Here is a 10,956-nt window from a genome sequence, read left to right on the forward strand (position 1 = left end):
TTCTGCAATCGGCTATCCCAAGAGGAACGGTCTCCCTTGGAGTTTTGCGAGCAGAAGCTGGGTGCCCAACCGTCCCGGGTGCTTGAGCCGAGATCGTTGCGTCGCTAGGGGGTTGGACTGGATGACCGCTGGGGGGCTCCCTTCCGCCTCTACGATTCCACGGTTCCAAAGTGCCAAAAGAGTATCGTCCCAGAGGATAGGGGGACAACCTGGTTTTCGAGTTTGGTTTTGCCCATGTTGCAAAATGGGCGCGCACGGCACAGGCAGCGTTCAGCAGCTCCTTGTCTCTGCGGTGGAACGAAAAGGCTCTCCTCTTCCTCATCGTCTGTCAGTTGTGCTGTGCCGCCTTGGCTAGCTGCTGACATGAACGTTCCCCCCCCCCCCCGCTGCCCACCTTGGCACCATCCCCCCGAACCCGCCCGCCCCACGGAGTCCCTCCGTCGCTCCCCAGACTAACCCTCCCCGTGGTGCTGTGTGAACCCAGCAGTACAGATGAGGCGCTTTCACTGGAAGACAAGGACCTGAGGGACCGGGAGAGGCGCATGGCCAATAATGCCAGGGAGAGGGTGCGCGTCCGGGACATTAACGAGGCCTTTAAAGAGCTGGGACGCATGTGCCAAATTCACTTAAAAACAGACAAAGCGCAGACCAAGCTCATCATCCTCCAGCAAGCGGTGCAAGTAATATTAGGCTTGGAGCAGCAAGTACGAGGTACGGCGCCGGGGGCTCAACCCCCCCCCACACCCCGAGGTCTCGTCCGTTCCCCCCGCTTTGTGCGCATCTCCCGTCTGTGTTCTCTCGCTCGCTCGCTCGCTCGCACGAGTGTCTCTGCTTCTCTCCCTTCCTTTGCTTGGGGCTCTAGGTTTTGCGTCGCTTCTTTTCTCCTCCCTTCGCTCTCTGGTTCACGGTCTGTGCAGAGATGACCCCCCCCCATTACAGCTTTTGAGCAGCAAGGTGGGGAGGGGGCCGAGCGCTCGGATGCCAACCCTCTCGCACTTTGTGTAATCCTTATCCTTTTCTCCGTCTTGCCTCTTTCCCTTGGATGCTGGTTGGGTTGGGTTGAGTTAGGTTGGGCTGGGTTGAGTGGGGTTGGGCTGGGTTGAGTTGAGTTGGGTTGGGTTGAGTTGGGTTGAGTTAGGTTGGGTTGGGTTGGGTTGAGTTGGGTTGAGTTGGGTTGGGTTGAGTTAGGTTGGGTTGGGTTGAGTTAGGTTGGGTTGGGTTGAGTTAGGTTGGGTTAGGTTGGGTTGGGTTGAGTTGGGTTGAGTTGGGTTGGGTTGGGTTGGGTTGAGTTGGGTTGAGTTAGGTTGGGTTGAGTTGGGTTGAGTTAGGTTGGGTTGAGTTGGGTTGAGTTGGGTTGAGTTAGGCTGGGTTGGGTTGAGTTAGGTTGGGTTGGGTTGAGTTGGGTTGAGTTAGGTTGGGTTGGGTTGAGTTGGGTTGAGTTAGGTTGGGTTGGGTTGAGTTGGGTTGAGTTAGGTTGGGTTGGGTTGAGTTGGGTTGAGTTGGGTTGGGTTGAATTGGGTTGGGTTGAGTTAGGTTGGGTTGGATTCAGTTGAGTTAGGTTGGGTTGGGTTGGGTTGGGTTGAGTTGAGTTAGGTTGGGTTGGGTTGAGTTGGGTTGGGTTGAGTTGAGTTGGGTTGAGTTGGGTTGAGTTGAGTTAGGTTGGGTTGGGTTGGGTTGAGTTGGGTTGGGTTGGGTTGAGTTGGGTTGAGTTAGGTTGGGTTGGGTTGGGTTGAGTTGGGTTGAGTTAGGTTGGGTTGGGTTGAGTTGGGTTGAGTTAGGTTGGGTTGGGTTGAGTTGGGTTGGGTTGAGTTGGGTTGGGTTGAGTTAGGTTGGGTTGGGTTGGGTTGAGTTAGGTTGGGTTGGGTTGGGTTGGGTTGGGGTTGGCGGTGGCTCTTGCCAGACCCTCCAGATTTCCTCCTCCTCCCCTCCTCTTCTCTCTCCTCTCATCTCAGAACGTAACCTGAACCCAAAAGCAGCCTGCCTAAAGCGCCGTGAAGAGGAGAAAGTGTCTGGCGTCGTCGGGGACCCTCAAATGGCGCTCTCGGCATCTCATCCAGGTCTAGGAGATGGGCACAACCCTGTAGGACATATGTAAAGGTACTCTCTCTCTCTCTCTCTCTGCACCTGTTCTGGGTCTTTACTTGGGAGCAGCGGGAATTCATTCATTATTATTTTTCCAAAATCTACTCCGGCCCCCCACAAGGTCTGAGGGACAGTGGACCGGCCCTCTGCTGGAAAAGTTTGCTGACCCCCGGGCTAAGCGATTCAGGGCTGGGTCGGACGCAGCCTAGGATGGTGGAGTTTGCGGACGTCGCTTTTGAGACTTGTGTTTTTGCGTGACGAACCTCCAGGCTTTTGCACCGTTTCTCTTCTCACCCTTTCTCTCTCTCTCTCTCTCTCTCTCCGCAGGTGATTTATTTTCTTCGCCCTGCAAGCAGACATCTGTAGGAAGAAGAGAAAGCTGGATCTCTCACACATCCCCCTCTCCTCCATTCCCCGACAACCACCACCTGTCAGCACCAGAAACTCTAGTCCTGTTTCAAATACCGACGTGCGGTCCTTTTTTTGGGGAGGGGGGAAACGGGCAGAGAAAAGTTCAGCGTGCTAGAAGGAACTTTTCTCTTTCTTTCTCTCTCTCTCTCTCTCTCTCTAAAGGAAAGGAAAAGCAACAAGTTTTTTCAAAACGGAAAAAAAAAATCAACAGCAAAGATTGCCTTAAGTCTATATTCTCGAACTTTGAGTGCATATCCTTCAGTTACCAAGTTTCGGGGGGGGGGGTTGTTTGCGGGGATGTGTAACATTACAAATGGCTTGTGTTCACATAAGGCCAGCAAAAAGAAAAAAGAAATTGTGCCTACGCATTTTATTTTTATTTTCTTTCTTTCTTTTTTTAAAAAAGAGAACATTAGTTACAATAATTTTTTTTAAACGTAGAACAAACATAGTAATGCCTTTTGTGGAGCTGGGGGGGTTTTGTTGTTTCGTTTTGGGTTGTTTTTTTAGCTTCTTTTGCGTATATGTTTTGTAAGCAATGACGGGGAGGGAAAAAGACGTGTAAAAAAAACGAAGAGATTTGTTTCTCCCCCCCCAATCGAACCGCTTTTTATTTCCGCCCCCCTTCCCTCTTATATCTTTTCTCTGCTGCTGTTTCTATAGTTAATGTTGCATATTATTTTTTAAAAAATTAAGATCAACCAGAAATATTAAAAGTTTGTATTAAGAGGACTGGATGTTTGAAAACGAAACACAAAAACGGAAATTGGATTCGAGGACGGAATTGGGGGGGGAGACACGGACGGTGAGAGTGTTGCGAAAATGTCGCAAGCGTGAATTGAAATAGGCAGGTTCGTTTGGCTAAGAGCTTCCACGGCGAAGGGTAACCGTATTGATAACCGTCTCTGTCGAATTTTGAAAGGGGATGGGGGAAAGAGACAGCAAAGCGATTCGGAAGAGTTTCCTCCATCCCGCACGATTCTCAAAAAGTCTTATATTGTGCCCTTTGCTTCCATCTTAAACCTCACCCCCCCAAAAAAACGCCATCTGTGGTCCCCCTTTAATGGAAAGCAAAGACACTACAAGGAAAGCGAAGTCCTCTTTACGGAAGATGTGGATCTCAAGACAGCGGGAAGCGGAGAACTTTGGAAGAAAGCGCCGTCTTTGAAAAGCAGGATGGCGACTGGAGGACCGGCTCACGTTCCCACCAATTCCTTCTCCATTTTTCGAAAGAAGCACCTGAGCAAAACCAGCGCGGAACAAACGGAAAAGGAGGGAGGTTGGGCGCGATTCTTTTAAAATGTTAAAAAGAACTGCCGGAGGCAGAACGAAGAACAAACGAGCCGCAACGAGGAAAAGGCGAGACGGCGAGGTTTTGCGGTGGGGTGCGGAGTGCGTGCGCGAGAGAGACGCTAGGGTTTCCAAGCCGGAGACACTCGAGCCCCCCAAGGCCAATCGCAGGACTTCAAACCGAAGACGGACCCGCTTTGCATTTTGCGAGCTGCCGGCCGGTGGGGCGAATACTTCCGGCCCCCCGCCAGTTTGTGGACGGAAAGCAGCTTTGCGCCCCTCCGGAGAAGGCTGCTGTTTCCAGCGAGAGGAGATGGCCGCCACGGCCTCGGATTTTGGGAGAGCGCGTCGACTTGTCCTGGTATCTCATCCTCCCAAATTTGCCCTCCGGGGGGGCTGTGGCAAATCTTTGGAGACTCTCCCATGGGTGCTGCAACCTCGGAGGTTTCAAATATCCCAGCAAGTTGACTTTGGGCAAATCTTGCTAGAAACACACACACACTCACACAACTCCCAACGGCAGAGAGCGTGGCATCCGGGGGGGGGCGCTTTACCAGCAGAGACGGGGGAAAGTCCTTGCTAGATCCATGCAGGGGGGTGGGAAAAGGTCCTTGCTAGGGTGGGGACAGGGCACCTGTTTTTGCGGTGCGGGTGTCCCCGTGCCACCTGCCGCTCAGCCACAGTCCTCCCCCCTTTTCCACCCATCGCCCAGCTTGGTTTGTCTCCCGTTGCAAATCTGATTTCTGGCAGAACTGCTTGGCGGTTCTGCGCCAAACTGGGAGTTTTTTTGGGAGGGGGGTGTTTTCTCTGGGGTCGGCCCGGGTCAAAGCAACTTTGCAGGAGCCGAGGACAAGATCTCCTCGTTCCCACCCCACCTTGACTAAATCTCTCTCTAAAGGAGAGTCGCCACAACTTCCTTTTCCAGTTCAAATGCCCCCCCCCTCGAATAAAAAAAAAACCAGCTTCCAGTCCACCAGCTCCAAACAAGTTCTCCGCCTCCCTTCCTTTTCAAAGTTGTATTTTGTTTGAACAATTTGGTTCTGTTTTTATTGTGTTTTTGTTCCGTTCGGGAAAAGGCGGGGGGGGGAGAGAGAAGCTCGCCTTTTTGGTCGGGGCGTGTCTACACTACAAACTCTTAAACCAGTTTCAGACCAGTTTTAACTATCTAAAAAAGGAATCCTGCTGTTTCCGCGAGGTGCGCTCAGAGATCCTTTGGCCAGAGAAGCAGCCCCTCTTTCCCTGCGTCGTGCGCCCCCCCCTCCCCGCTCCTTGCAACCCCCCAAACGCCCTCTGCATTTGGGTCGCTACGATAGCTTAAAAACGGGTTTGAAACTTTTTTTTTTCCTTTTTCTTCCTTTCTTTCTTAAAGTTTGTAATATAGATATGTCCCAAATGATCTTGGGATGTTTATTTTTGTTGCGGGGGTTAGGAAATTTAAGAAAGGGACAACCAGCGAAATGAAACAAAACAGGAGGGGGACCCCATATTTTTAATTTTTTTCGTGCCGGGTGGGGAGCGTTTTAGGAGAAACAGCACCGTGGGGGGGGGAATCTTAACTTTTTGTTTAAAAAAAGAGGTTTGCGCACTGCAGAGAACAAATTGTACCTTGGTTCCCGTTAAGCTATATTTTTTTAGGTGGGATGGGCAAGGCTGTGTATCCTTTTCAGCCTGTTTAGATTGTTTTGGGGGCTCTTTCTCTCTCTCTCTTTGTTGCTATCGGGGATTTTTATATATATATTAAAAAAAAAAGATAAAAATGGATCCTTGCTTTTTCATGGGGGGCGGGAGGGGTGAGTGGCCCTGATCCAGGTACAGTTAGCCATGACTTAAGTCTTAATGGGAAATGAATGGACTCGACGAAACTCTCTTTTTTTGCTTTCAATGGACAAGGGGGGGCGGTTTTAAGTCATGCCTAGCTGAAATTTGGATTTGGGGAGCGGGGGCCGCTATGGGGTGTTGTTTTATCCCCCTCTTTTTGCTGCCTACATTGTAAAATCCAGCTGTACGTAAGTGGCTGAGAATCCTTGTTATTAAATCAGATACACATTATAGTTTTGAAAGATATATATATGGTATAAATATATATATATGCCTAACCCCCGTTTAAAAAAAAAAGGAGGAGGAGGAGGAGGAAAATGGAAAGAAAAAGAGTATTTGGTGGGTGGGGAGGGCAACACAGAATAGAGGGGATGGACCCACATTTTTGGACTGAAATCACAAATTTCTGGGATCGGGCGGTTGGGGTTGGGGTAGCACGGGGTTTTAAATTGTGTTTCCGAGTGCCTCAAGATATGGATTGTGTTCATTTTTTAAAAAAATAATAATAATAATTTTATACAAGTGTCAAGAAAAAAACACAGCTGGCTGGATTATTTGGAATTTTTAAATAATCCTTAACTTTTTTAAAAGTAGAATTTTGAGAACTGTCCTGTATATAACAGTAATGTAGCAATAAATTTGACATTTTATAACAATATTACCTTCCCCCCCCTCCCCGTATCTGTCTCTCAGATGTTGTATACCTATCAACGAAAAAGTTGTAATAAAGGTTCTACCTTGTACTAAAATCGTATTTTTTTCCTGGTTCTCTCACTCCACCACCCCTCTCATTCCTAACCTTGACGGGAATGTTCAGTTCTTCCTTTTATTTTTTAGGTGGGAATAAAAGGCTGCCATCCTAGATTCCACTTATTTAACTCAATAGGAATTACTCCTGAGTAGATGATGTTTCAGGGAGTTTTTATCTAAGGTTGCCACGTGTCTGGGATTCAAGCGGCGAAAGCAGCCTGTTAAATCGGCAAAATGTCCCGGATTTCGAAGTTGTTTGGAATCACTTTTGTTCAGCAGAGCTGAGTTTAGCAAACTCAACAACTTTGTGTTTCCTTAAAAAAGAAAAATCTCGTTTTGTCGATTTTACGAAAATCACCCGGATGTCATTTTCGCCGCTTTAATCCAGGACATTATTTGGCAACTCAAGAAGAAGGATTTCCTTTTGTCCGTGAAAGAATCTGTATTTTAAAAGACTTTTGAGGGCTGCAGCCCTGACTCCCATTTACCTGGGAGCAAGACCTATTAAATACAGAAGTTCCCGGTTTTCAAGAAGTTCAAAGTTCCCATTTGAAACTGGCAGTTTGCTCTAGGATAAACGGTTCCCACCCATAGCTGTCAACTTTTCTCTTTTCTTGCAAGGGATCCTATTTGGAATAAGGGAATTTCCCACTGCTGCAGGAATTTATGTATAGGTTGGGGGGGTTGCCCCTCCAGCAGATGTCATGCACATGCAGCCCACTACCAAATTCAGCACAATCAATTTTGTGACTTTTGTGATTTGTCCCCACGAAACACTTCATCGCAGTTTCTTCCTATCTATTCAAAGGGCCTTTGCTGCACGATACCAAATGTAAGAATTCACTGATAAATGTATCTCTGTACTGGATCACTGGGGAAACTTCAGAAATTCATATAGACAGGTGAGCTCAGCTCCTCAGCAGCCCCTCTGCCTGAGTGATAATTCCTGGCATCCTGATACCTGAGTGCCAGACAGGTAGCCATTCCAGAAATAACAAGCCCAGATGAAGACAAAAGGGTGGGATGAACTTGGCTGGGAAACAGGGAAATGTGAATATCTCTTTTATTTCACTTGATGGGTGTTTGGTGGAGGGCAAGGGGAACCATGGGGCAGGGTCCAGGATGCTCAGATTACGGCCACCAGACCTCCCCTTTCATGATGTAACCGTGATGTATGAGTGATGTAGTTTGGGGGGGTGTAACATGGGGATTGGAAGGGACCCAGGTGGCACTGTGGGTTAAACCACGGAGCCTCTTGGGCTTGCCGATCAGAAGTTTGGCGGTTCGAATCCCCGCAATGACGGGGTGAGCTCCCGTTGCTCAGTCCCTGCTCCTGCCAACCTAGCAGTTTGAAAGCACGTCAAAGTGCAAGTAGATCAATAGGTACCATTCCGGCGGGAAGGTAAACGGCATTTCCGTGCGCTGCTCTGGTTTGCCAGAAGCGGCTTAGTCCTGCTGGCCACATGACCCGGAAGCTGTACGCCGGCTCCCTCGGCCAATAAAGCGAGATGAGCGCCGCGACCCCAGAGTCGGCCACGACTGGACCTAATGGTCAGGGGTCCCTTTAGGTAAAGGTAAAGGTACCCCTGCCCGTACGGGCCAGTCTTGACAGACTCTGGGGTTGTGTGCCCATCTCACTCTAGAGACCGGGAGCCAGCGCTGTCCGGAGACACTTCCGGGTCACGTGGCCAGCGTGACAAAGCTGCATCTGGCGAGCCAGCGCAGCACACGGAAACGCCGTTTACCTTCCCGCCAGTAAGCAGTCCCTATTTATCTACTTGCACCCGGGGGTGCTTTCGAACTGCTAGGTTGGCAGGCGCTGGGACCGAGCAACGGGAGCTCACCCCGCCGCGGGGATTCGAACCGCCGACCTTTCGATCGGCAAGCCCTAGGAGCTGAGGCTTTTACCCACAGCGCCACCCGCGTCCAGGGGTCCCTTTACCTTTACCTAAAATGGGGCCACAACCTCAAACTCCTTAAAGCAGTATTAAGGGCAGCAACACTTAACAAAACACCTGGGAAAATAATGCATCAGGCATAATTTCCAAATAGGCTTTTGAGTTTTGAAAGCAATGAGAGCAGCCAGGATCCCACCGGAAATTTCAAAAACTTCACATTTGTAAATCACACCAAATGAACTTGTGCAAAGTTAACCAGTTGCACTTAACCTTGTGCAGCTGAGCCACTATTTAATTTAAATATTAATTTAAATATTGAAATTAAATTAAATAGTGGCCCAGCTTCACAAGGTGTGTGTATTGCACCAATATATATTTAAATTAACTTTGCACAAGTTCATTTGGTGCGATTTACAAATGTGGAGCTTTTGAAATGGCTGGTGGGATCCTGGCTGCTCTCATTGTTTTGAAACCTCAAAAGGATATTTGGAAATTATGCCTGGTGCATTACTTTTGCAGGCATTTTGTTAAGTGTTGCTGCCCTTAATACTGCTTTAAGGAGTTTGAGGTTGTAGCTGAAATTCAACATTATTATATCTAAAGGGAGCCCTTCCCTGATATTAATCAGGCACTGCAGTAGACAGCGCACTCCCCGCTCGCCTTGAAAACAAAACAACTTGGCGGGGGACCTTCGACGAGGAGGGCAATGGAATGAGGCAGAAAGTCAGCGCCGCGCAGGCGCGTTAAAGCAAAGCGGGCAATGCTTGACCATAGATCTTCTTTAAATAGAGTCGCGCGCCTACAGTCTTCTTGCGAGCTTGATTTTAAAATATATCTATATAGATACAGTATATATATTTTTGCGTGTGGTCTCTCTCTCCCATTCAAAAAAGTAGGCGGCAAACGTATATTTTTGCATTTTAGAAATACTTAAAAGCGTCTAACGTTCAGATCAAAGGAATACCAGATTTGGGGCATTTGCTGCCAAACTGAGTGGTTTTTGGAGATTTTTGCCTGGGATTCATCAACAATCCCCAGACAATGTCAATGAATCTCCATTGTGGTTTTATCTTGTGAACTGCCCTGAGACCTTGGGGAATAGGGCAGTATAATAATAAATCTTATAATTATAATTATTATTATTATTGCAGGCAGAGTCTGAAAGTCCATGGCTGATGTATGCTAATGCTAATATATTCCTAGCATGCTTTGATTTGATTTGATTTCGGTTTATTATATTATTTGATTATGATGATGATGCTGTATTTGTGATGTTCTATCATGTTATCCCCAGTAGTGATGTATGGAAGTGAGAGCTGGACCATCAAGAAGGCTGATGGCCGAAGAATGGAAGCTTTTGAATTCTGGTGCTGGAGGAGACTCTTGAGAGTCCCATGGACTGCAAGAAGGTCAAACCTCTCCATCCTTAAGGAACTCAGCCCTGAGTGCTCACTGGAAGGACAGATCCTGAAGCTGAGGCTCCAATACTTTGGCCACCTCATGAGAAGAGAAGACTCCCTGGAAAAGACCCTGATGTTGGGAAAGATGGAGGGCGCAAGGAGAAGGGGACGACAGAGGACGAGATGGTGGGACAGTGTTCTCAAAGCTACCAGCATGAGTTTGACCAAACTGGGGAGGCAGTGGAAGACAGGAGGGCCTGGCGTGATCTGGTCCAGGGGGTCACGAAGAGGCGGACATGACTAAACGACTCAACAACAAAATCATGTTATCGCAAATGAAAACATCAAAGGCAACATGAGTAAATGCTGGCAATGCACTACATCCTTTGGGCCAGAGACTAGGCAGTTGGTGATGATGATGATATTATTATTATTATTATTATTATTATTATTATTATTAGTTACAGGTAGGTAGCCATGTGGGACGCGGGTGGCGCTGTGGGTTAAACCACTGAGCCTAGGGCTTGCCGATCAGAAGGTTGGCGGTTCAAATCCCCGCAATGACGGGGTGAGCTCCCGTTGCTCGGTCCCTGCTCCTGCCAACCTAGCAGTTCGAAAGCACGTCAAAGTACAAGTAGATACATAGGTCCCGCTCCGGCGGGAAGGTAAACGGCGTTTCCGTGTGCTGCTCTGGTTCGCCAGAAGCGGCTTAGTCCTGCTGGCCACATGACCCGGAAGCTGTACGCCGGCTCCCTCGGCCAATAAAGCGAGATGAGCGCCGCAACCCCAGAGTCAGTCACGACTGGACCTAATGGTCAGGGGTCCCTTTACCCTTTACCTTTTTAGGTAGCCGTGTTGGTCTGCCGTAGTCAAAATAAAATAAAATAAAATAAAAAATCCTTTCAGTAGCACCTTAGAGACCAACTAAGTTAGTTATTGGTATGAGCTTTCTTGTGCATGCACAGGAAAGCTCATACCAATTATTATTATTATTATTATAGCTGTATTTGAGATGTTCTATCATAGGCTGATAGTAACAATAACAACAAACAAAAGCAGAAATAAATAAATATAATAAAGCTGCATATTATCATAGGATAATAATAATAATAATGATAATGATGATGATAATAATAATAGTAGTAGTAGTAATAATAATAATAATAATAGACTACACTGCAGGGCTGTCGTCCAGCTCAACGTGCTCGCCTAGGACTTGTGCCATTACGCGGCTTTGGCCGCTAGATGGCGCTGGATTCCGTTCTATGGCGCGCGAAAAGCAAGCTCGCAATCCGGCGGCGCGTTGG

General features: G+C 48.0%; 1 protein-coding gene across 12 annotated transcripts in view; it reads left to right on the forward strand.

Annotated features, from left to right (window-relative positions):
- The window catches only part of TCF3 (transcription factor 3), an 88,666-nt gene extending 85,441 nt beyond the window's left edge, over positions 1–3,225 (forward strand). For 7 of the 12 annotated variants that reach the window (XM_053372885.1, XM_053372879.1, XM_053372882.1 and 4 more), the window contains exons 19-20: positions 1,953–2,097; positions 2,410–3,225. In XM_053372885.1, the coding sequence (XP_053228860.1) occupies positions 1,953–2,095 (143 nt within the window). In that variant the 3' untranslated portion in view covers positions 2,096–2,097; positions 2,410–3,225. Of the gene's footprint in view, positions 1–484; positions 712–1,952; positions 2,098–2,409 lie in introns of all 12 variants that reach the window. The other 5 variants (XM_053372886.1, XM_053372880.1, XM_053372883.1 and 2 more) reach the window with 2 other exon arrangements.
- Positions 3,226–10,956: the final 7,731 nt, after the last annotated feature.

The sequence above is a fragment of the Podarcis raffonei genome, chromosome 18 (genome assembly GCF_027172205.1).
Source record: "Podarcis raffonei isolate rPodRaf1 chromosome 18, rPodRaf1.pri, whole genome shotgun sequence".
Lineage (NCBI taxonomy): Eukaryota > Metazoa > Chordata > Lepidosauria > Squamata > Lacertidae > Podarcis > Podarcis raffonei.